General features: G+C 41.0%; 1 protein-coding gene across 7 annotated transcripts in view; it reads right to left on the bottom strand.

The window, feature by feature from the left end:
- Positions 1 to 23,239, bottom strand: part of LOC141144582 (serine/threonine-protein kinase ULK4-like) — a 417,575-nt gene that overhangs the window by 329,671 nt on the left and 64,665 nt on the right. For 5 of the 7 annotated variants that reach the window (XM_073630411.1, XM_073630410.1, XM_073630405.1 and 2 more), the window contains exons 5-8: positions 22,023 to 22,185; positions 18,934 to 19,035; positions 14,888 to 14,965; positions 1,195 to 2,435 (exon numbers count right to left, since the gene is read on the bottom strand). In XM_073630411.1, the coding sequence (XP_073486512.1) occupies positions 2,248 to 2,435; positions 14,888 to 14,965; positions 18,934 to 19,035; positions 22,023 to 22,185 (531 nt within the window). In that variant the 3' untranslated portion in view covers positions 1,195 to 2,247. Of the gene's footprint in view, positions 1 to 431; positions 508 to 1,194; positions 2,436 to 14,887; positions 14,966 to 18,933; positions 19,036 to 22,022; positions 22,186 to 23,239 lie in introns of those variants that run through there. The other 2 variants (XM_073630407.1, XM_073630412.1) reach the window with 2 other exon arrangements.

Here is a 23,239-nt window from a genome sequence, read left to right as displayed (position 1 = left end):
GTCTTCTTTAGAATGTACTCAGCTGCGCATGCACTGCTCAGTTTACATTTCAACACAGATCCTGTGTGCCAGAATTACTGAACTCCTGTGCATGCACAGGAGTGACGCCATCCTTTATCACCAATGAAGACGGCACCCAGAAGAAGCTAGGTAGAAGATGCAGGTAAGATGCTGCCCGCCAGACACAATGGGGGACTCTACTTTTGCTGAGCTGCAATGCAAAGCATCACGACTGCGGCATGTGCTCACCTGCTGCCATTTGCAAACTGAACTAAGTTTTTACTTTTTGTTTGGATCTTGTTCTAGATGTGTTTTCAAACTTGTTTGGATTGTTTTCATTTTACATGTATTTATGTCATATGAACACCATGGGCCTTGGGAAACAATTAGCAGACATCATTCATCCAGCTATTTTGTTCAGGTCTCCCTACCTTTTTAATGGGTCCTTCTGTAGCAAACCGTTAAGTAATGATAGAAACTCAGAAGATGGCTTAGTAGATGACATGCCTGTTAAGAAAATAAAACATTAGAATGCCATTTTACTTACTATTACATTGGAGTTTAAATTATGCTTGAATCATTTAAAAATGGAAGATCTGTTTAAAGTGTATGTAAACCCCAAATCTACATTATCTTTAGTGCGTTTGGCATCATGTCTCGCTGTAGCTACAGTTTTCTTAACCACTTCAAGACCAGACACCTTCAACCCCTTCAAATCCAGGCCAATTTTCTGCTTTCAACGCTATCACACTTTGAGTGACAATTACTCAATTACGAATTTGCCCCAAAAAAACACTTTACCCCAAACAATGTTTATCATTTTTTTTTTAAGGCCAATAGAGCTTTATTTTGGTGGCATTTAATCACCACTGGGTTTTTAATTTTTTGCTAAATAAATGAAAAAGTACCGAAAAGTTTGATTAAAAAAAACAAAAACAAAAAAAAACCCTATTCTTAGTTTTGTTTTAAAATTTTACAAGTAAAGAATCTTTCTTTATAAAATTATGGCAAAATGTATTCTGCTACATTTTTTTGTAAAATCAACACAAAACCCTTTATATTGTTTAGTCTGTGTGAAAGTTATAGAGTATACAATCTATGGTGTGTACATATTGATATGACTGATTTCTGATTGGGACTCTAAAACAAAGTTAATACTGCAGCTGCAGGAACAGATTCACAGGACTCAATCACTGTGTTTAAAATGTCCGTTCAGTGAAAAATTTATTATTACATGTTATTTTATACATAGATAAGAAAGGGGTGGTGTGAGATGTTATTAAAAACTAACAAATAGCAATATGTTATTAAAAGCTAACAAATAGAAATATAAAAACTAGCGAATCGAACAATTGCAAAAGTAAAACCTTGAAAAGGGAGGGGGGAGTAGAGAGCGTTTAGTAGGAGAAGTGTCTGTGTGTTAGGTGAAGGTTACAGAACACATTTCAACAGTGAGAACAAAATGGATTCTCTTGTGCTTAAATGAACAGTACAATGAATGTCCATGTCATTTCCCCCCTTTTGTTTATTTGACACCATTCTTCTCCGCGTTACGTTCAGCCGATTGCTGGTAACTCCTGTTACATTGGCGCAGAGAGACGGCGTCCTGTTCAGCTCTCTCCTAGCTTTCTCACAATAATGGGTTCATCAGGGCTGGTGGTACATTTGTTGGTACAGCGGGTAGTCACACAGAGGCATAGCCTGATGAGGAAGTAAATAACAAACATGAGAAATAGGAACATCACAATGTAAGCGCCTAGTTTCTGTAACCATGTTGCTATGCCATATAAAAAATCACCAAAACCTCCTAAACCCTGAAAGGGGTTCCATCCATCTTTAGCAATATCTCTGGCCTTATTCTGTAGTTCTCTTATCTTAGCAAGATGCCCTTTAATAATGTCCTCATTATCAGAAATGTATATACAACAGTCAGTGCGAAATATCTTACACATCCCACCTTGAGCTGCAGTGAGATAATTTAGCGTTAATCTGTGCTCTAATACTACTTTTTTAAGCTGAGCCATTTATTCTGGTCCTGTTTAGATCAGTGAAATTGAGAGGCATTGCTATCATGGGTATTGTTCCTGTTTGGGGATGTAAGTGAGAACACACCCAGCAGTTACTAGCGTTGCTATGGGTTGCATACAATTTTAACATTTGGATGAAAGGGTTATTTTTCCATGTCTCAGTTCTCACAAACAACAAAAAGAAAAGAAACATTATCATCTTTTTTTTCAAAGGATATCATCACTTCAGGATTTTCTTGCAGTGACTGGCGTGAATCCAGGTGGGCTTTCCTTCCAACTTGACAGCAGAACCGGTTGTCAAAAGCACCAAATGTGGTCCGTCAAATTTTGGTTCTAGTGGCTTTCTGACGTGTCGCTTGACCACCACCCAGTCACCTGGTTGGATTCTGTGAATACCTGAAACAGAATCTGGGTCGGGGATAGATTTATAAACACCTTCATGTATTTTATTCAATGTTCTTTGCAAAATCTGAACATATTCTAACAGATTAGAGTGAGAAGCCTGCAACTGTTAGGGAAAATATAGCCCTGTTTTGGGTGGCCCTCCAAATAAAATCTCATAGGGGGACAGCCCATGTGGTTGTTTAGGGGTAGTTCGTACAGAATATAGGGCTAATGGCAAAGCTTCCACCCATCCTTTTCCTGTATCTGCTTTAATTTTTGCACATCTGTTTTTCAAAATTCCATTAAGTCTCTCAACTTTACCACTACTTTGTGGATGATAATGTGTATGGAAAGCTTGCTGTATGTGAAGTGCTTCCATTACCTCTTTCATTACTTCCCCAGTAAAATGGGTTCCTCTGTCACTCTCAATAGTTTCAGGAACTCCATATCTACAAACTATTTCATTCAAAATTTTCTTTGCTGTTGTTTTTGCATTTGCTTTGGCTACTGGCCAGCTCTCGGGCCAACCTGAAAACATGTCAACACACACTAAAGCAAACTCATAGGTGTCTATTCTGGGCATCTGAATGTAGTCTATTTGAATTCTTTGGAAAGGGAAATCTGGCTTTGGAGAATGCCTTTGGGGAACATGAACAGGCCTCCCTGCATTGTACAGAGCACAAGTGAGACATGAAGCACAAAACCTGGCTGCAAATGCACTAAATCCAGGTGCTATCCAATAGCAGTCAGTAAGTGCCACCATCGTGCCCTTAGCAAGATGACTGACGCCATGTGCCAGCTGTGCTAAAACTGGGTACAAACTCCTGGGTAGACACCACCTGTTGTCAGCGCTCCACAGGCCCTGCTGATTTTGGGTAGCATTACATTTGATCCACTTATCCTTCTCTTCATCAGGGGCCTGGTTCTGCAACTGAATTAGAGTTTCTACATCCCACTGCTCTTGATGAGGGGAATCTGTCCCCGCTACCTGGGCGACCCCTACAGTGGATGTGACTCCAAATGCCATAAGGGCAGCATCCTTTGCCGCTTGGTCCGCTAAAGCATTTCCTCTGGCTGTCATGTCACTTCCCCTTGCATGCCCTTTTACCTTCAAGATGGCAACTTCTGCTGGTTTCTGAAAGGCCTCAAATAGCCGCTCTATGAGTTTTGCATGTCTCACTGGCTTCCCTGCACTAGTCAGAAAGTGCCGTGCTTTCCAGATAGGCCCAAAATCGTGGGCTATTCCAAATGCATATCTGCTGTCAGTGTAAACATTTCCCCTTTGATTCTCTAGGAGATGACATGCTTTGACTACAGCATACAACTCCGCTTCCTGTGCTGACATCTGGGGTTTCAATGCTTCCTGATGTAAAATGGTGTCTGTAGTGGTTACAGCAAACCCTGTGTGTGGCTGACCATCGTCAGTGTAAAATCTGGAACCATCTACGAATAAGTGTGTGTCACAATCTGATAAGGGCTCATCTTTTGCTGGTGTGACAGAGGCCCTTTCTACCTCCATAAGAGCCATACAATCATGAGAAAAACTCTCAGGTTCTACATCAGTACCATTTGTTGCATCTTCCTCATCAATTATAGGAAGAAGAGTAGCCGGATTTAAAGTAACACATCGTTTGATTGTTAAATTCGATGGAGCAAAAAGAGCAGACTGGTACTTGTCAAATCTACTGGCAGACACATGTCTAGTATTTACTTGATTCATGATTTCCTGTACTGCATGTGGTACATACAGGATCAGAGCAGAATCTAGTACAAGCTCCGTTACTTTGTCTAGCAGCAAAATGCAGGCTGCTATGGCTCGCATACAACTGGGGGAGCCTTTGATGACAGGGTCTAATGAGGCTGATACATACATCACAGGCCTCTGTTTGTTTCCATGTAGCTGGGTGAGTACACCTGCAGCAAATCCATTGACTTCATGACAGAACAACGAGAAAGTCTTAGTATAGTCAGGAAGTCCAATGGCGGGCGCTTCAGACAAATTTTTAATAAGCTCCTTCATCTGCAATTCATTGTCCCATGTGAGTTTGAAAGGGTTTCTAGTGGTAGCCTCATATAGAGGAGCCATAAGTTCTGATGCATTTGGAATCCAGTCCCTACAATATCTCACTAACCCCAGGAAGGCACGTAGTTGCCGTACATTTTTTGGCTTTTCAAAGTTTTGTAGAGTTTTAACTCGATCTGGGGTTAGGTGACGGATTCCATGTGAAATGCAGTGACCCAGGAAGATCACTTTCTCTTGGCAGTATTGTAGCTTATCTTTGCTAACTTTGTTGTTACTGTTATAGAGAAACAGGAGAAGGCTTACTGTTTCTCTGCTACAAATGTCCTTTGTATCAGAACAAATAAGCAAATCGTCTATGTACTGAAGCAAAACTGTGTTTGGGTGTGAGGGGGACCATTGGTCCAATACTTGCTTTAACGCAGTATTATATTCAGAGGGGCTACTCACACAGCCTTGGGGCAATCTTGTCCATGCTAACTTTTGGGCATCATGGGTAAATGAAAAAAGGTGCCAGCAATCTGGGTGCAGGGGCACCGAAAAGAAAGCATTTGCAAGATCAATCACTGTAAAGCAGGTGCTGGAGGCAGGTATTCCACTTAGTAAAGTGCGGGGGTTGGGCACGATCGGGGTATCTGCCTCTATTATATTGTTAATGGCTCTCAAATCATGCACCATGCGATATGTCACCTGCCCACCCTTCTTGTCTGGCTTCTTTGCAATTGGGAACAGGGGTGTATTGACCTGGGACTTAATTGGTACAACAACCCCTGCTGCTTTCAGTTGAGTGATTTGATCCTTTATCCCCTCAGTCTGAGCAATACTCAGTGGGTACTGTTTAATCTGTGGGAGATGGGCTCCTGGTTTAATTTTTATCATGACTGGGGTGCAATCCAGCAGACCTACATCATATTTGCTGGTGGCCCATAATTCAGTGGGAATCACTTTCAATTCTGGTGGAAATGGCAGAGTGGAGTCTTGGATTAAAAATACTCCACAGGCAGAATTTAAAACTTCTCCTGATAGACTACTGACCACTTGGACTCCTGTAGGAGTGTAGTCTATGTTTGCTAAAATTTGGTTCAAAATGTCAGCTCCCAAAAGATTGGTAGGAACTGTGTCTGAAACTAACACTTTAGTGACAATTTCTGTTTGCTGTCCTAGCCTGAGTTTAAGTGGCTTGGACTCAACCAAATCAGTAGAGGTCCCGGTTAGGCCAACACCAGAGATAACATTTGTAGATAATAATCCTGGAGGTAAGTCCTCTATATTAAAAACACTTCGGCTTGCACCAGTATCAATTAAACAGGTTAATTCTGTTTCTCCTCCAGGATAGGGGAGTTCTTGTAAAAATACTTTTACTCTGGCCTCGGGACCATTGTCTCCCCTATTTAACATGATTGATACTGGCATGCCATTTTCCTATGCCTGATCCACTGCTTTTGGCAGAGAACTGGGATCAGCATGAGGGGCCTCTAAGCTCTTTTCTAGTCTACGGTCAGGAAGATGGCAGAATTTGGCTATGTGTCCTTCCCCATCACAATTGTAGCATATAATTGGTCCCCGATTGCCATGATTTCTGAAATTGCCTTTGCCTCTACCTCTTCCTTTTCCTCTCTGCTTCCCCATGTACATTACCTTGGGTTTGCTGTCTTTTTGGTTAATCCTGTTTTCTATGGACAACAGGATAGGCAGGACGTCTCGAATAGACATATTGCCTGCCTCAGGCCTTGCTGTGAACAACTTTTCTTTCAACTGGGGTATTAAACCATCAAGAAACCTTTGTTTCACCAGTTGTGTAGATGGACTTGCAGTTTCTCCCGCCTTCTCTTCCTCTATTTTAATGCCTGCTTCCTCAGCCATCTCACTTAACCGCCTCCAATAAGCCCCTGCTGCTTCCTCTTTCCCTTGCTTAGCATTCATAAATTCAGCATGTCTGGTTTGTCCATATATTTGGGGCAATTTTTCCTTCAATTTCTCACAAACCTCCCGTCCACTAACCATCTTACCTAGATTTTTGACGTCTACACCACATTCTTTAAGTATATAGCCAGACATGTTGCTTCCCACTGCTTTAATAAGAAGCTGATGAATGTCAGTAGCAGAAGCCTCATATGCTTCCTGTGCAGCACTAAGTTTGTTTGCAAACCCTATTGGATTCTTTCTAGGATCTCCCAATCCCTCTAATATGGCTCTCATATCTTGGGGACTAAAAGGTACATGCCATTTAATTTGAGACTTACTGTCAACAGCATCACCTTCAAAAACTAATTGGGTTCTGACAGGATAAACTGCAACAGATGTCTCTATGCCAGGGGCAGAAGGGCTGGCATCTCCCTTCCTTCTCTCTTCATCTTGCTGCCACAATTTGGAAATTATGGTTTGCTCCGGAAGTTCAGACTCTATCTCTCTTTCTCTGGCGAAAGCCTTAAGTTCAGAGAGATCCAGGTTTGCATATGTGCCTTTTGATTTATGCCAATCATCTGTTTCTAGGATACGAGCCAAATCCCTTTTTGTAGGTTGATATGGGGCTGTTAAACCTCTGCTCTCTACTATATTGCATAGCTCATCTTTTGTGTGTTCCATGTAATCTAATTCTTTTGCTTTTGTGCGTGGACCCCTTAAAGCCAAACTGGCAGCCACATAAGGTGGGGGGTCCTCCTCTACAGAGTCTTCTGGCCAAACGTAGTAAATTTGGGCAGTACTTTTATTAAATATCTCCGTCAAGCCAGTTTGATTTGTTACTTTAGCTTCTGTCTCCCATGTGCAAGCTATTCTCCACGTTCCTTCACTGCACAGTAGTGGGCCATAATCGTGCAGAAAAGTTTGCCATACTTTTAAATCAAAAGTCCCTTCAGATTTTAAAGGTTTAGCTGTTCCCTTTGTGCATTCTACCCATTTATCTAGGGGCTCAGTATAGGCAGAACCGTACCTTCGGTTCATATATTCTCTAGCGCTCATCTTGCGCTGGGCATTTTCTGAAGGCCTCTCTCCCTTCATTCCCTTAATTAATTTAATGCCCATAATGACTGGCCAGTCTTCTCTCTTCTCTACTTTTGCCTATACCCTCTTGCCTCTAAAACAAATAGTACAGCAAATCTGCAGATTTACAAGAATAGTCTCCACTTATCTACGTGGATAGAAGGGGTTTATGACAATAGACAAAACACTCATTAAGAGACCCTCCTCGTCTCTTCTCTTCTCTGTGAGTTTTATCTGACCCTACCATGCGCCTCTGACCCAGGTCGCCCACAAGGAGTCAACGCAGGGAACTGCAGAGGATTTTCCCTATCCACACACAGTCCAACCCGTGAAGGGGGACACAAACACATTCACACACACACACGTTACCCAAACAGAAAGGTCCGAGAGTGGTCTGGTTTCCTTGAGAACCGACAGATAGGATACATAGGAAAAGGCAGAAATATAGCAAGCTTAAGGGCAGCTTACCTAGCCGGCATTTGAGGTCTGCGTTTCCCGATGATCCCGATCGAAGCGCGGTTCCTTCTGGAGACTCTGCCAAACTCCTGTTATGACTCGCCAAGACTGATATGACTGATTTCTGATTGGGACTCTAAAACAAAGTTAATACTGCAGCTGCAGGAACAGATTCACAGGACTCAATCACTGTGTTTAAAATGTCCGTTCAGTGAAAAATTTATTATTACATGTTATTTTATACATAGATAAGAAAGGGGTGGTGTGAGATGTTATTAAAAACTAACAAATAGCAATATGTTATTAAAAGCTAACAAATAGAAATATATTATTAAAAACTAGCGAATCGAACAATTGCAAAAGTAAAACCTTGAAAAGGGAGGGGGGAGTAGAGAGCGTTTAGTAGGAGAAGTGTCTGTGTGTTAGGTGAAGGTTACAGAACACATTTCAACAGTGAGAACAAAATGGATTCTCTTGTGCTTAAATGAACAGTACAATGAATGTCCATGTCAATATATATATATATATATATATATAAATTGATCAGTCCTGATGTACTAACTGCCTATCACATTTCTTGAGACCATAAAACGCAGGGACAGTACAAATATCCCCCAAATTACCCCTTTTTGAAAAGTAGACAGTCAAAGGTATTTAGTAAGAGGCATGGTAAGTGGTAATTTCTAGGCAGTTTTTTGGAAAATGAGGAAATTAAATAAAATTAGTTTTTTTTCCCCCACAAAGTTGTCATTTTTACAAGCTCTCACACACACAGCATAGGCATAATTGCAATTACACACCAAAACGCATTCTGCGCATTCAGTATGGGGATACCACATGTGAGACTTTTTCACAGCCTAGATGCATAGAAGGGTCTGAAATTCCAGCAGCGCCTTTAGGCGCTCCAGGAGCATAAAATTACGCATCTTATTTCCTGACTACCTATCACATTTTTGGAGGTCCTGAAACACCAAAACAATGGAAACACCCATAAAATGAACCCATTTTGGAAAGCAAACACTGCAAGGTATTTTCTGAAAGACATAGGGGTTTATTTACTAAAGACAAATCTACTTTGCCCTGCAAGTGCACTTGGAAGTGCAGTTGCTATATCAGAGTGGGACATGCAAGGAAAATAAAAAAAAAACAGCATTTTTGCTTGTACATGATTGGATGATAAAATCAGCGGAGCTTGCCCTAATTTCCAATCTTCCCCTGAAATCTAAACTGAGTGCATTGTTAGTGCAAAGTGGATTTGCCTTTAGTAAATCAAGCCCATAGTGATTCTTTTGAAAATGTAATAGTTTGCCACAATTATTTGGAAAATGTAGGAAGGAAGATGAAAATCTATTGTTTTTTAAACAAAGTTGTCAACTAATAAGATATGTCTAACAAGCAGCATGGATATACTTGGAAATACACCCCGAAAGTGGTCTGTGCTCCCTTGATGAGCACATTATTTAAGGTACCGTAAGAGATGGATACTGTTAGGCTCTGAAGAAGAAGGTGCTACCTTCGAAACGCGTCAGCCAGCAGCGGTCTGCACGTCTTGTCCATAGGTCTGGAGACTGCTACCATAATTTGACTATTATGCGTGATTTTTATCTACCCTTGTGAGTAGTACTTTTACGTTTTCTGTTTTAATAAACCTTTTTAAAGATAATGCACAAGGCCGGTGTGCCCTCTATTTTCTGTTTTTTGTCATTAAATATTATTAAGCAGAGGCCCAAGAGAATAAAATGGTGGGTGTTGCAAATTTTTATGTTAGACAATATTTGCACAGCGGTTTTGAAATGCAAATTTTTTGGAAAAAAATACACTTTAATTAATTTTAATGCATAAAATACCCACATTTTTTGGTAAAATATAAAAGATGATGTTACGCCAAGTAAATAGATACCAAACATGTCATGCTTTAAAATGGTGTCCACCTGTGTAATGGCACCAACGTATGGTACCTAAAAATCACCATAGGCAACACTTTAAAAGCCTTTACAGGTTACACGGGAGGTCTGGAGCTAGAATTATTGCTCTCACTGTGACATTTGCGGTGATACCTCACAAATGTGGTGCTATCAATGTTTACATATACACACACGAGACCAGCGTGCACTTTCGCATTCGTGCACGAGCACGGGCAGACGGGGGTGCTTTAAACTTTTTGTTTTTATTTTATTTCCAAAAAACATTTTATTGCTATCACAAGGGATGAATAACAGCATTGGTTGTGACAGGTCCTCTTTATGGAGAGATATGCGGTCTATTAGACCCCAGACCTCTCCTCTGGCCTCCAATGCAGCCGATCAGACACAGATTGGTCTGATCAGCTGCTTCCCTGGCTGGTGCGGCCAGATAAACAAAGAAGTGACAATGGAAGTGACTAAATCCTCATCACTACTGGTTTCTGACATACAATGGAAGGAATGCCATCAGTTCCTCTCACTGTGTACCTGGAGCCAGATGCTGCTGGTCGATTCCTTACAGGGCTCCCTGGTCGCTCAGGAGAACCCAGTAAAGGCGGCAGCGGAAGGGGGGGGCCTTTCGCTGCCTGTAAAAGTAAATCGCATGATACAAGACCATGTGATCACCTGGACACAACGGTAATGTGATCCCCTATGATCACCGGCCTCCCAGGTTTGCACTCTTAAGCAGTGCAGAAGCTGCCTATGCCGGCTGATGTATAGGAATGTTAACCTGCATTGGTTCTGCTCCAGTGCTGCCCTCTATAGGCTGTGGGCAATTGGGAAGCAGTTAAATGAGATGTGTGGAGTAATGAAAAAACAAACATACATACTTGCGTCTATGCCGCAGCATCGGTGTGATGCTGCAGCTTCTCCACATCGGCTGTAAAACCGAGAACTAAACAATCACATGACCGCTGAACCCTCACCTCTCGGGCTGCTCAGGGCAGAGTGCTGGGCTGGGGAGGGGCTGGGTGCAGCTGCCTCCAGCTCTCAGCTGTATGCCGAGAGGTGCAGCACGCTGTCAATCAGGCAACTTAGTAGATCCCGACAATATTGTCGGGATCATTCCAGAGCCTGGAGCAGCTGTGCCTTGTCAGCTGATAGTGGACAAAAACTGTATGTAGTAATAGCAAACATGCTGAAAAATACATTTAGGGTTTACATACACTTTAGGCCCACATTCACACTAGTGTGATGTGTGAATATGTGCAATTTTGCATGCGATCATGAAATACACGAAAAACGCACGTCTCATTTGCAGTGCCAATCATTGTTAATGGTACCAAAAACACGCCAAGCAAGAAGTGTGCTTTTGCACACCTGAGATTGGACAGCAAACATGGAAAAATGTGGTTAAAAAAACATGCAAAATGCAAAAAGGTACAGGAGCTTTTTTGTCGCAAAATAAATAAATGAGATGCCCAACATGCTAAAAAAATGTATAGGCATGATGCTTGACATCGCACTACAATGGTGTGGTGTGGATGGGAGCTTAAAGTGGAGTTCCACCCAAAAGGGAAAGCTCCGCTTGTCTGCTTCATCCCCCGCTCCAAATCAAATGCTGATTACACAAAAAACAGACATTCATTCATTTAAATATTATTTGCTCATTTATATGTTTTTTTTTCGGCATTTGTAAAATAAAGGATGTGACCCTCATACTGAAAAGTATGGACCCCCTACGGAAGCAAATCATAACTGTAAATTATGTTAACATTGTAAGTTATGTTTTTTTAAATACCTTTTTTTTGACCAGGCTTCTGAAGTATCCAGTGTATAGGACATGAAAATCGGAGCCTCAGAGACCACCGGAGTGGCCGGGAATGAAGATCTTTTGCTGCCCAGCTGAAAGCAGGGGACCCTCAGGGACAGAAATTTAACTTGCAAACATGAGACATATCTGCTTCAACTCTCAATTGTTTAATCCTGTTTCTTTAAAATCCTGTGTGCTTTGAATCCCCATCTTCATTCCTTTCCTTTATGCCTGTGTATACAATTAATTCTGCTCTCTCAATATCTCCCAATTCAGAGAGGAAAGCGTGCAAGTGATGGGGAGTAATGGGAAAGAACACATTCCTGGCATCCCTTTAGATGAGCATGTTCCTCCCCGCTGACCACTGGATGGAGCAGACTTTGGCTGTGCTGATCAGTTGCTTGATTATTGCTCCAGAAGCAGGTCTGAGAATGTACAGTAATCAAGAAACTGATGGACAGACTGCATAGCTAAAGTCCAAACCATTCAGGGGCCAGCTCCCTCCCTGGAACATCTATGTCTAGGTGTGTCCGAAAATGTTTTTTCACTTTTGCAATCACCGGGAAACTGATCTACAGTATGACCCCCCGCTAGCTCTTATGAAGAACTAGAAATACAAAAAAAAAAAAAAAACAGCAGCTGAAGCTACAGGTGTGGATTGAGCAAATGTACACATTTTAAAGTAAGAAAAATAGTTTAACAATGCTAATACAGCATTTTGAATACAGCACGAGTCAGTAATTAAATCGGTAGTAAACCGCATTAAAAAAATAAAAATAAATAATAATAGGTACCAGGCAGTTTAAGTCATAATGTGATCATATGTATTGCAAACTAGCACATTAAGACAGACTTACCTAAAAACGAAGCCCTCCAGTGGCGCGCTGTCAACACTTACCTGGTCCTGGTCATCTTTCTGGGTTTGTGGGCTTCGGCGACATGAATGGCCCGAGGCAGCGATGGGAGTTGCTGTTTATGGCATTGCTCTGAAGGAACGGCATGGGTATGATGTTCCTTCAGAGCGCATGTGCCAATGACGTCACTGGCCGCAATCTAAAGTAAATATCTCCTAAACTGTGCATGTTTAGGAGATATTTAATGTACTTATAGACAAGCCTTATTATAGGTTTACCTATAGGTAAACATCATACATGGGAGTTTACTTCCACTTTAATGTTCTTTATTAGAACTTCATGTAGTTACTGCTTTAAAAAAATAACTGGTGTTATTACCCAGAGAAACCATGTAGCTTTATACTACACTGGGGACATGAAGTTAAATACTCAATATATTCATTTCCTTCAATCTGATTTCAGCTGCAAATGTGATTTTTGGGCTCAATGGCTTGGAAAGTAGGATATCAGCAACTATTTATGAACTGGCTTATCTTACCAATTTTGTTTTAATACTGAAGCAGCTCTTAAGACTATGTTTGTATTTCAGCTTACTGGAACACTGAAGATTTCTGTTCCATATATGCAATCTCCTGGTTGCTAGTATATTAAAGTTTGCCTTATCTAACCTGTAACTGTTTCAAAGACCTCAATAAACACCCAATGAAACAGAAACATGGAGTATCTGATTAGCTGCTACAGGTAACAAGTATGCACTTCCTTAAGGCACTTTTCTGCATGATTCTCACATTTAAATGCTTTCTACAGTTAACAATTGTGAATCAACAAAATTATTTACCCTAATGTAAAGTAACTGGTTCGTTTTGAGATCCATTGATAAGCATTAAAAAATAATTAAATAAGCTAAATGCATTTTCAGCAACATCAATATACAGGCTGTTTTTATGATACTCTCTAAGACTTTGTATTCCTATTTGTTGAAACAAGCTTATGGAAAGCTCAAATTGTTTGAAAGCAGCAAGCCTTTGCAAAGACTTCATAGCCAACTGTAGACAGACAAGACAAGCAGTACAATTTGACCATTTTAATACACTGGATGCTTCAAAAGCCTCATCATAAAAAGGTGTTTAAAAACATCAATTGCACTGTTAACATAATTTACAGCTATGATCATCTACTGTATTACGTGGCACATTCAAATGTATTAGTATATAGAGAAAATCAGACAAATTTAAATTAAATACAGGCCCATAGAGTTACATTTAAATACCTGTACTTGCTTCTCCAAATAAATGTAAAATAATACCGTCTTTATTCCTTCATTTACAGCTTCTCTGCTCCTCCTCTGACAGAAGCCCAATCTGTAGGCTTTACCAACATCAAGCTCAGGCAGAGATCATATGCCACTGAACCCTGTTTAGTGACCCCTCCAGGGGGAGAGGGAATATTGGTTAAAGGGCTCCCACCCAGTTTCCCGGCTCCACTTCCTCAATCTTTTTATTTGCTGCTAGGATGCAAGTGGCCCCTGATGCCTAGAATCTTTGGTTACTAGGATGCAGGCGGCCCCTGCCGGTTAGTGTCCTTAGCTGTTAGAATAGAATGCAGGTAGACCCTTCAGTCTAGTGCCCTTGATTGCCAGGATGCAATCAGTTGGATTGCACTATATTATTGGTTGTTATAATGCAGGCACAGAAACTGCACAGGCCACAGCTCCTGCATCACCCCCCCTGATCTGATGTAAATCCAAGGAAGAGCTAGGAAAGCTGTTAAGCTTAGGTTAGGAAAATATATATCATTTTTTAACCTTCATAAACCCAGGTTTGTCCAGCCTTTCTTAGCTAGAAAGCTCTTTTCTGTAGGTGTCAGTGGTTGGTTTAATTAGAAACTGGTGGCATTATGTCCTTGACTTCTGGGCTAGGCCCTGCTTCATGGCCTGCATCCTTACCAATTAGGTGTGCTTTTAAACAAACACTGCCATGTTATTATTTGGGGTAAGAGGACAATGCCTCCCCTCAGTCCCCACCCCCAGCTCTGTTGTTCTAATGAGCAGGGTTTTCGGGTGCTGGCCAATCACAAGGCCCAAACTCTGTGGGGGCAGTGATGTCATACCCTCTGCTAAGCTCCAATACCACTTAGGTGGATTCCTGTAACTGGATGGCACCAAGCTCAAAAGTTAGGGAAGTCCATGCTTTAGGAAGAAAAGGAAAACAAAATCCTAGATACCAAAAAAAAGTGAGACTAAATCAGAGAAGTCCAAGGATCAGATTTATCTGCTTAATAAAGTAAAAGCAGGCACCTTGGAGGTACCTGTTTTTAAGCAGGACTTTGTACAATGGCTGACAGGCATGCTTATAAGGAGCAAGCCCCATTACGATCAACAGTAGATGTCTTCACAGTAACAGAATATTCACATAACAAATATAGTAATGTTATCAGTAGTACTTTACCCTGAGGTGGAGGAAAGTCTTTATTCACAATCATCTCTGTCAATTCTGAGAAACTTTCAGAGAAAAATGGGGGTTGCCCTGTCAAAATAGAAACAAACGTGGACATGTCAATTGAAGTCTGACTGCTTTCAAGTTCACCTTTTATTTAACTGTAGTGCTATTGTTCTCAGTTTAGACTTTACGGACTGGTAAGTCTTCACATACAATAATTCCAATTTCTGCAATGAACTCAAAAAATGAGGGTTTATTACTCAGAATAAAATGCTGAAAAGGTCGCTATCTTTTTTTAAAGGGCAACTTGGGGAATAAAATGTTCACTTTAGCAAATGTCTACTGCCCGAATAAAAACCCTGTATTTCTAAAGCAAGTATTAGACAAACTGACCGAGTTTAAGACGGGGGAGGTGGTATTGGCAGGGGACTTTAATTTTCGTATAGATCCCTCTTTGGATAGTACGTCCCGGGCACAGGGGACAAGTAAGGTCCAACTAAAAGCGATCAGGCGCAAACTGCATCAATGCCATATAATGGACGTGTAGAGAGTGCAGCATGCCAAAGTAAACGATTACACCTTCTTCTCCCCCGTGCACGGGACATACTCAAGACTGGATTACATCATGACTGACCATAGCCTTTTGGACTTTGTGGAGGAAACCAGAATAGAAATTACCACACTTTCTGACCACTCTCCAATCTCAATGAGGATTAGGATTCCGGGGCTACAAAGACATCCATTCTCATGGAAGTTAAACGAAAACGTACTAAATGACAAGAAAGTGTTAGAAAAGGTGCAGAAAGAAATCAAATTCTTTTTCAGGGTCAACGACACAGGGGAAGTCGCATCTTCTATTATTTGGGAGGCGCACAAAGCGTATGTCAGGGGGGTCCTCATTTCCATTGGGGCGGGGGTTAAAAAAATGAGAAAAGAAAAAAGGGAAAAAAACTTATAGAGGAGATATATACACTAGAACAAAAACAAAAAATGTAAGGGGCAACACCAGGACAGTCTCCACCAGCTTTTCATCAAGAGGGAGGCGTTAAGGGACAACATGGAACAGGACTCGAGAAGGGCTTTAAGCAAAATAACAAGAGACGGATATTTCTGGGGTAACAAATCAAGCAAGTATCTTGCGAGGATACTGAAAAAGAAAAAAAGAGACCTAAATTTTATCGAGAAAATACAAAATAAAAAAGGGGAGGTAGTCTCTACAACTAAAAAGATAGCGGAAGAATTTAGGAACTACTATGAAGCCCTGTACACGGTAGGATTAAAGGAAGCACCGGGACAATTAAAGGACAGGAAGGTGGAAGAATTTCTGAGCGGAGCAGGGGTGGCAGGGCTGTCTGAGGATGAGAGAATGGTATTGGATAGACCTATAACCGAAGATGAGATATATGCCGCATTAAAGGACTCGCCCTTGGGAAAAAGCCCGGGCCCAGATTTACCACTCTTTGCTTCAAACAATATAAAAGTATATCGGTACCTAGGCTCTGCCATTATTGGAATGACCTGGGTGCCAACTGTACAATGGGGGGAGACGCTTTGTCTGCAACCATTACTTTGATACTAAAAGAAGGAAAGAATGACATGTTGTGTTGTAGTTACAGACCCATCGCCCTTTTAAACGTGGACACCAAGCTATATGCCAAGGTTCTAGCGGGTAGGTTGAAGGATAAAATGACTACCCTGGTACATCCAGACCAGGTGGGTTTTATACCGGGGAGAGAAGGCAGGGATAACAGAGTGTGATCTCTGCTCCTCTTAGAGTCCATTAAAGCTGGTGAGCCCCCAGCTCTATTCCTGTCGATGGATGCCGAAAAAGCAATCGACAGGGTAGACTGGGGGCTCATGATAAAAACACTGGAAGCAATGGGAGTCGGTCCAAGATTAATTTCATGGGTGAAAGTTCTATATAATCACCGCCTGGCATTTGTGAAAGTCAATGGGGTCCTCTCGAGCTCCTTCAGGATGGAGAATGGCACCAGGCAGGGGTGCCCATTGTCCCCCCTGCTGTTCGTATTGACCCTGGAACCTTTGCTGGCTTCTATTTGGAAAAACTCAGACTGTAGCGGTGTAAAGATAGGAACAGAGGAACATAAACTAGCGCCGTTTGCCGATAATGTTCTTTTTTATATTTCTAACCCCAGGATTACAATTCCGAATTTGCTGCAGATTTTAAAAAGGTATGGGGATATTTCAAAATTCAAGATAAATCTCAGTAAATCGGAAGTTCTAAATATCAATATTGATAAGCAGGAAGTAGAAAGACTTTCAAGGGAATTTCACTTTCCCTGGAGAAAGGATATAAAATATTTGGGAGTTAAACTGTCTAATTCTCTGAAGAAAATGTATTTTATCAACTACATGCCACTCTTAGATGAAATTAAGAAAGAGATAAAAAGAATGTTGATGCGTCCCCTCTCCTGGCTTGGCCGCATTAATACAGTAAAAATGGTGTTGGCTCTGAAAATACTCTATATATTCCAGATGCTTCCGCTTCCACTCTCACAGGCATACATGAGAGCCCTCCGAGGCCTAATTGCGAGGTTTGTCTGGTGTGGCAAAAAGCCACGAATTGCACATTCAGTTATGATTAGAGGGAGAAACAAGGACTAGCTCTTCTGGATTTCAATAGATATTATATATCAGTAACATTCTCACTGGTTATGGAATGGGCAAGGGAGGCCTCGGAAAAAAGATGGGTCAACATTGAAAATAGCATGAGTAACACACACTTAGGTCACATTATATGGAACCCTCCAAAATATACAATATTCAGCACAAAAACATCAGTTTTAACAGGAAACACTTTCAAATTTTGGGATCAGATTCACACACAAAATAAATGGCTTTATAATTCACCTTTGATTTATTTAAAGGATAATATATTTTTTGAACCGGGGATGAGGGAGGTGGGAGGGAATTGGATAAAGAATGGTAATACTCAAGTAAAGGATTTAATTAGAGATGGGAAAATGCACACGTATCACGATCTGAAATCTGAGACAGATCTCATGGTGATTGATACATGGCGGTACATCCAGCTGAAGGTTTTTGTTGAGAAACTTCCGAAGCCAATTAGAGGTGAAGAAGAGTACAGGCTGTTAGAGCAGCTCTGTTGCAGAGAAAAATCAAGAAATACTATATCTCAACTCTATAAAATTTTAGTGTCCAAAGAGGAACTGGATGTGCCCCCCTATATCAAAAAATGGGAAAGGGAATTAGGGACACAATGTAGTAAACACAGGCTAGGAAAAAATTTGAAAATGGTACATGTTTCGTCAGTTGATATTAAGAGGACAGAAACAAATTTTAAATGCTTAGCAGGGTGGTATGCTACACCAGATAAAATTAGCAAATTCCAACCGGATAAATCTACGAGATGCTGGAGAGGGTGTACAAATATAGGAACGATGGCTCATATATGGTGGGAGTGTCCCATCATCAAAATATATTGGAAGAAAATTATTCAATTGATTAAGGAAATTACTAATAAAACCATATCGGATGACCCATGGACATGCCTATTCCATGGGACAGAGGAGCCAATGAAGCAATATCAAGCATCTATCTTTCCTATATTATTGGACGCCGCTAAGTGCCAGATCCAGATAAAATGGTTGGAACCTGAGAGCCCTAAAACGCATGAGTGGCTCTTCTTTGCAAATTAAATCTATAATATTGAGTGTTTGTACGGCTATGGACTGGAACTAGATGGGGGGACTGGGCGACCAGACAAATGGACAGGGTGGCGGAGTTTTAAAATTACGTGGAGCTATGTTGAGGAGGTCACTAGCTAAAGCCCATAGGGCTACAATGTATGTAATTTCCAAAGGAAAATTGGCTCTTCCGCATGTATAGCGGAAACCCGTGCAGGATGGGGGGGGGGTTATTTGTGTAAGGGGGTTTTTCTTTTTTTCTTTTTTTTTCATTTTTTGTTGAAGTACTTATACAGAATGTATTCTAATGTACATTTTCAGTCTTTGTATCTGTAAAAAACATAAAGAATTAAAAAAAAAAATGCTGAAAAGTTAATTAGCGCTTACCAGTAAACATTTCATATAACACACATCCCAATGACCAAAGATCACTAGAAATTGAGAAATCTGCTCCTCTGATTACTTCTGGGGCAGCATAAACTGGTGATCCTGCAAAATGTTTTACAAAAACATATATAAAATAAATATCTTCAGTATATAATTCAATATATAAATAAATAAAAAAATAAAACACATACTGAAATGTTAACATCTCAATTACAAATTGCATCTGGAAAAAATAAAACTGTAAAAAAAAGTAGATATGTTTTCTAGTTTAAAGCAGAACTCCTATACAGAGCTCTGGACATGTGTTTAAGTTTTGCATAGAAGGGAGAAAGGTTATATACTATCATGCTTTTGATTGCTCCACTGCCCAACTTAGGCTATTTCCCTTTACCTCCTTTCGTTTTACCAGGAAGGGAAGTGAAGGGACACAGAAGCAATAAAAGTACGACAGCTTTTATAGTCTATTCAAAACTAAAAAAAAAAAAAAAAAAGTATAAATTAAAATTTTATTTTTACACCAATTCTTTACGATACTTCAAACATTTCTGATTAATCCACTAGGGGATTACAATTTTATAGGATAATCCACTGGAGTGACTCCAAAAAACAGTGCTAGCTACTTTGATAAAACACAAAAAATGAATCCTAAAGTGCACTTATAATACAATTTATGTAAAAAAAACAGTCCAAAAAAATTGAAATTTCTTTGCAAACAAAAATAGTGAAACACACTAGAAATAAGTCCTCTCAGGTGTAAAGACGTTCTAGTAATGATGAACGGTAGTGGCTATAGTGCTATTATATTTATTATATTTAAATTTATCCACATGCACAGTGCACTTTAGGATTCGTTTTTTGTGTTTTATCAAAGTAGCTAGCACTGAGGTTTATGTTATAAATTTGGAGTCATCCTAGTGGATCACTTAACAAGTTACTTACTTGTTTGTATGCCACAGCAGCTGTCACTTTAGCACTTTAGATTGAGCTTTTATTTATTGGCGCGAGTGTATATATTTTTTGTATATTTTCACATTTCTGAGTAATGACTAAATTACCGTATTTATCGGCGTTTAACACACACTTTTTTTCCCTTAAAATCAAGGGAAAATTGCGGGTGCATGTTATACGCTGATCCCCTGCGATCCCCCGCTGACTGAGCTTCAAAATCGCCGACCACGATTTGAAAATGGCGCCGCCGGCGCCGAAATACACAGAGCCAGTCCTCGGCTCTTCTCGGCCACTTTCGGCTTCACTCAAGCGCCGCCCTAACCTAGCCGAGTGTACTCGGCTAGGTTCGGATAGCTCCGCTCAAAGTCACGCCCATCCCCGGCGGGACTACGAGTGGAGCCGAAAGTGAACGAGAGCCTCCGAGAAGAGCCGAGGACCGGCTCTGTGTATTTCGCCACCGGCGGCGCCATTTTCAAACTGCAGTGACAATGAAAAGTCACTGCAGCCTGAGCAAGGCAGCAAATGGACACAGAAAGCTGCAGATCAGCACTGACAAAGCTGCAAGGCTGCAAATGGACACCGATAAGGCTGCAAATGACACCAAGGCTGCTGACTGCAGGGCTGCAAATGACACCAAGGCTGCTGACTGCCAGGCTGCAAATGACACCAAGGATGCTGACTGCAAGGCTGCAAATGACTGCAAGGCTGCAAATGACACCAAGGCTGCTGACTGCAAGGCTGCAAATGACTGCAAGGCTGCAAATGACACTGGACAAGCATGCAGATGGACGCTGTGCAAGGCTGCATTGATGGGCATGTAAATGTAAGTTTTTTCCTTAAAACATTTTTTTCCTTATAATTCCCTCCTAAACTTGGGGTGCGTGTTATACGCCGGCGCGTGTTATACGCCGATAAATACGGTATTCACATCCACCCACAACTTGTTTGAAGGGCTCATACACCTGTACAGGCATACAATTTGCTACATACAGATCTGTGGATGGAGGAATACATATCACTATTGTATGCTATGGGGCCCATGTACATAGGTCCACAGGGTTTTGCTGCATAACCGAGAACTAGACGTCTACATCTCCCCATGAATGAGTCAATCATGTGGTGAAAGTGCATGCATAGGATGACCTCAACCTTCAGTCATTAAAATTCAGCTGGACTCATCTAGGGCATGTGCCACATGAACAAATCATTCATTCAGTCAATTATTCAGGGGGAGATATAAACATCAATGGTGTTTAAGGCAACACCACTGGCTACACATGGTGGATAGTTACCTGTTGGCCCTGAGCGCAAACCTTACATGCATAAAGACAACAACCCATGTGCGTGTGACCTAAACATGTATATAACCCTTCACCTCCAGGCAAACTGCCACTTCCTAGAATAAATAAACCAAAGAACAAAAATGTAATATAACTGCAGCCTACATGCCCTTAGATGTGATGAATTACTTATTATTATTATTATGATTGTTTTAGGCTTTACCTCCCTTAATTTCATCTAGTGATCCTGCCAGTAACACACTTCTGATAACACGAATGTTCCTTTTACACAGGTGGTCCACACAGGGGGCTCAGCTTTGCTCAACGGGGATTCGCTCTGCTTATCCCCACTGAGCAGGCGGCTGACAGGTCCGTCTCCGCTCACGGTGCAGAGACGGACCTGTCAGAGTCCCACTCTCCTCTATGGGAAGATCGGATGAAAACGAACCGCCTGTCCATTTTCATCTGATCCCATCCGCCAGACGGATGGAAAATGGGGTCACCATCCAACTGGATTTGGCTGACACCATCTGATAGCAGCGGGTGTCAGCGGACATGTCACCGCTGACATGCGCTGCTCCATAGGGGTGAATGGATCGTCCGATCAGATCTGCCTGAAAAACTGACAGGTGGACCTGATCGAAAAGTCCATGTGAAAAGGCCCTTACACAATGTGTTTTATCTATAGAACATCATTGTCATCCTAAACTGCTCCCTCTTGCTGTGGACTACAGAAAACCTTCCCCTTTCCTCATTTAGTCTGGCCCCCCTAAAGTCTAAAGGACAGTAAACTTGCCCTTTGTTTAGAAAGTTCAGGAACCCCTGCTTTAGTGTTCAAGGCATTAGAACAATTCAAATGACCTTTTATATGGTTTCTCAGGTTACGTCGTGGTGTAGACTCTCCTGTATCTCCTGAATTCTCAGCTGATCCTACCAAGGCAAACAATTCTTCTAGGTTTTCTCCTTCAGCTTTCGAAAAGCTAAAGTTTGTTAACTTTAAAGTGCCCGGTCCATCAAGAAGAATCTATTAAAAAAAAGTGGAACATATTGGAGAAATCAAACTGTAAGAATGTTCTATGCATCAAAACATTACCAAAATGTTGGTTCAAATCCAGCCAAAACCTTCCATTTAATAACGTGCAGAAGGGTTAGAACCTCAGTTTAGTTTTTATTGCAGTCCAGTGCCCATTCTGAGGAGATTTCACCTCACTTCCTGTCTCCCAGCAAGTATTGGGAAATGGGTACAAAAACAGTAATAACATCAAATATTTTTGATACAGTGAAATGTTAGAGCCTTGCTCAAGTTGTTATTGCTGTGTGTGCTTTCCTGTCCTGGGACTCACTTACCTCTAATTTATTGACCATTTGTGATGGGACATGTTAAGAAATCTCTTCAATAGAGTCACAGACAGCAATACACATGAGAGGTTCTAACCCTTCCTCACTCTATTGAAAGGAGTACTAAAGTCACATTTATTATAGAATATATATTAATAACGAGAATTAATCACCAACACAAAATGTTGCATTAGTATTGTTGAAACATTTTTTTTTTTTTTACTTTGAAAATATATGCATATTATCACTCCATCCCTATAGCTGTGTTTTTGCCTTTTCATTACAGCCAGTAGGGGGGTGATAAATAAACTTCTTGTTGATTGCAAAAGTAAAAAAACATATCCCTGGGTGACCCTTAGATATGCATGTTCCTGGGAGGGAGGGACCCTTAGCTACATACAGTATAATTTGCTTTGTTACTGCACTGGGATGGAAACATAATTAAGTCAGGCTAAACACTGCTCAGCCATTCACAGGAGGCTTTGTATTTTTTTAATGAATACAAACCTTCCTCTGACTGGCTGAGTTGAGGATTGTGACGTCATCCATCCACCCTTTCACCTCAGCCAAAGGAGGCCTTATATTCACTCAGAAAATACAAAGCTTCCTGTGACTCAATTTTGTTCCGGGAGTGGGATAGGAAGTTCCCATCTCACTGCCAAAACATGGAACAGTATACCATATGTAGCTGAGGCTACATGCGGTTAATGCAGCACTAAAAGCCGCTGCATTTGTTAGTC

The sequence above is a fragment of the Aquarana catesbeiana genome, linkage group LG05 (assembly GCF_042186555.1).
Source record: "Aquarana catesbeiana isolate 2022-GZ linkage group LG05, ASM4218655v1, whole genome shotgun sequence".
In the NCBI taxonomy this organism is placed as follows: domain Eukaryota; kingdom Metazoa; phylum Chordata; class Amphibia; order Anura; family Ranidae; genus Aquarana; species Aquarana catesbeiana.
Note: the sequence above shows the minus strand (reverse complement) of the source record. Positions and strands in the feature narration are given on the sequence as shown.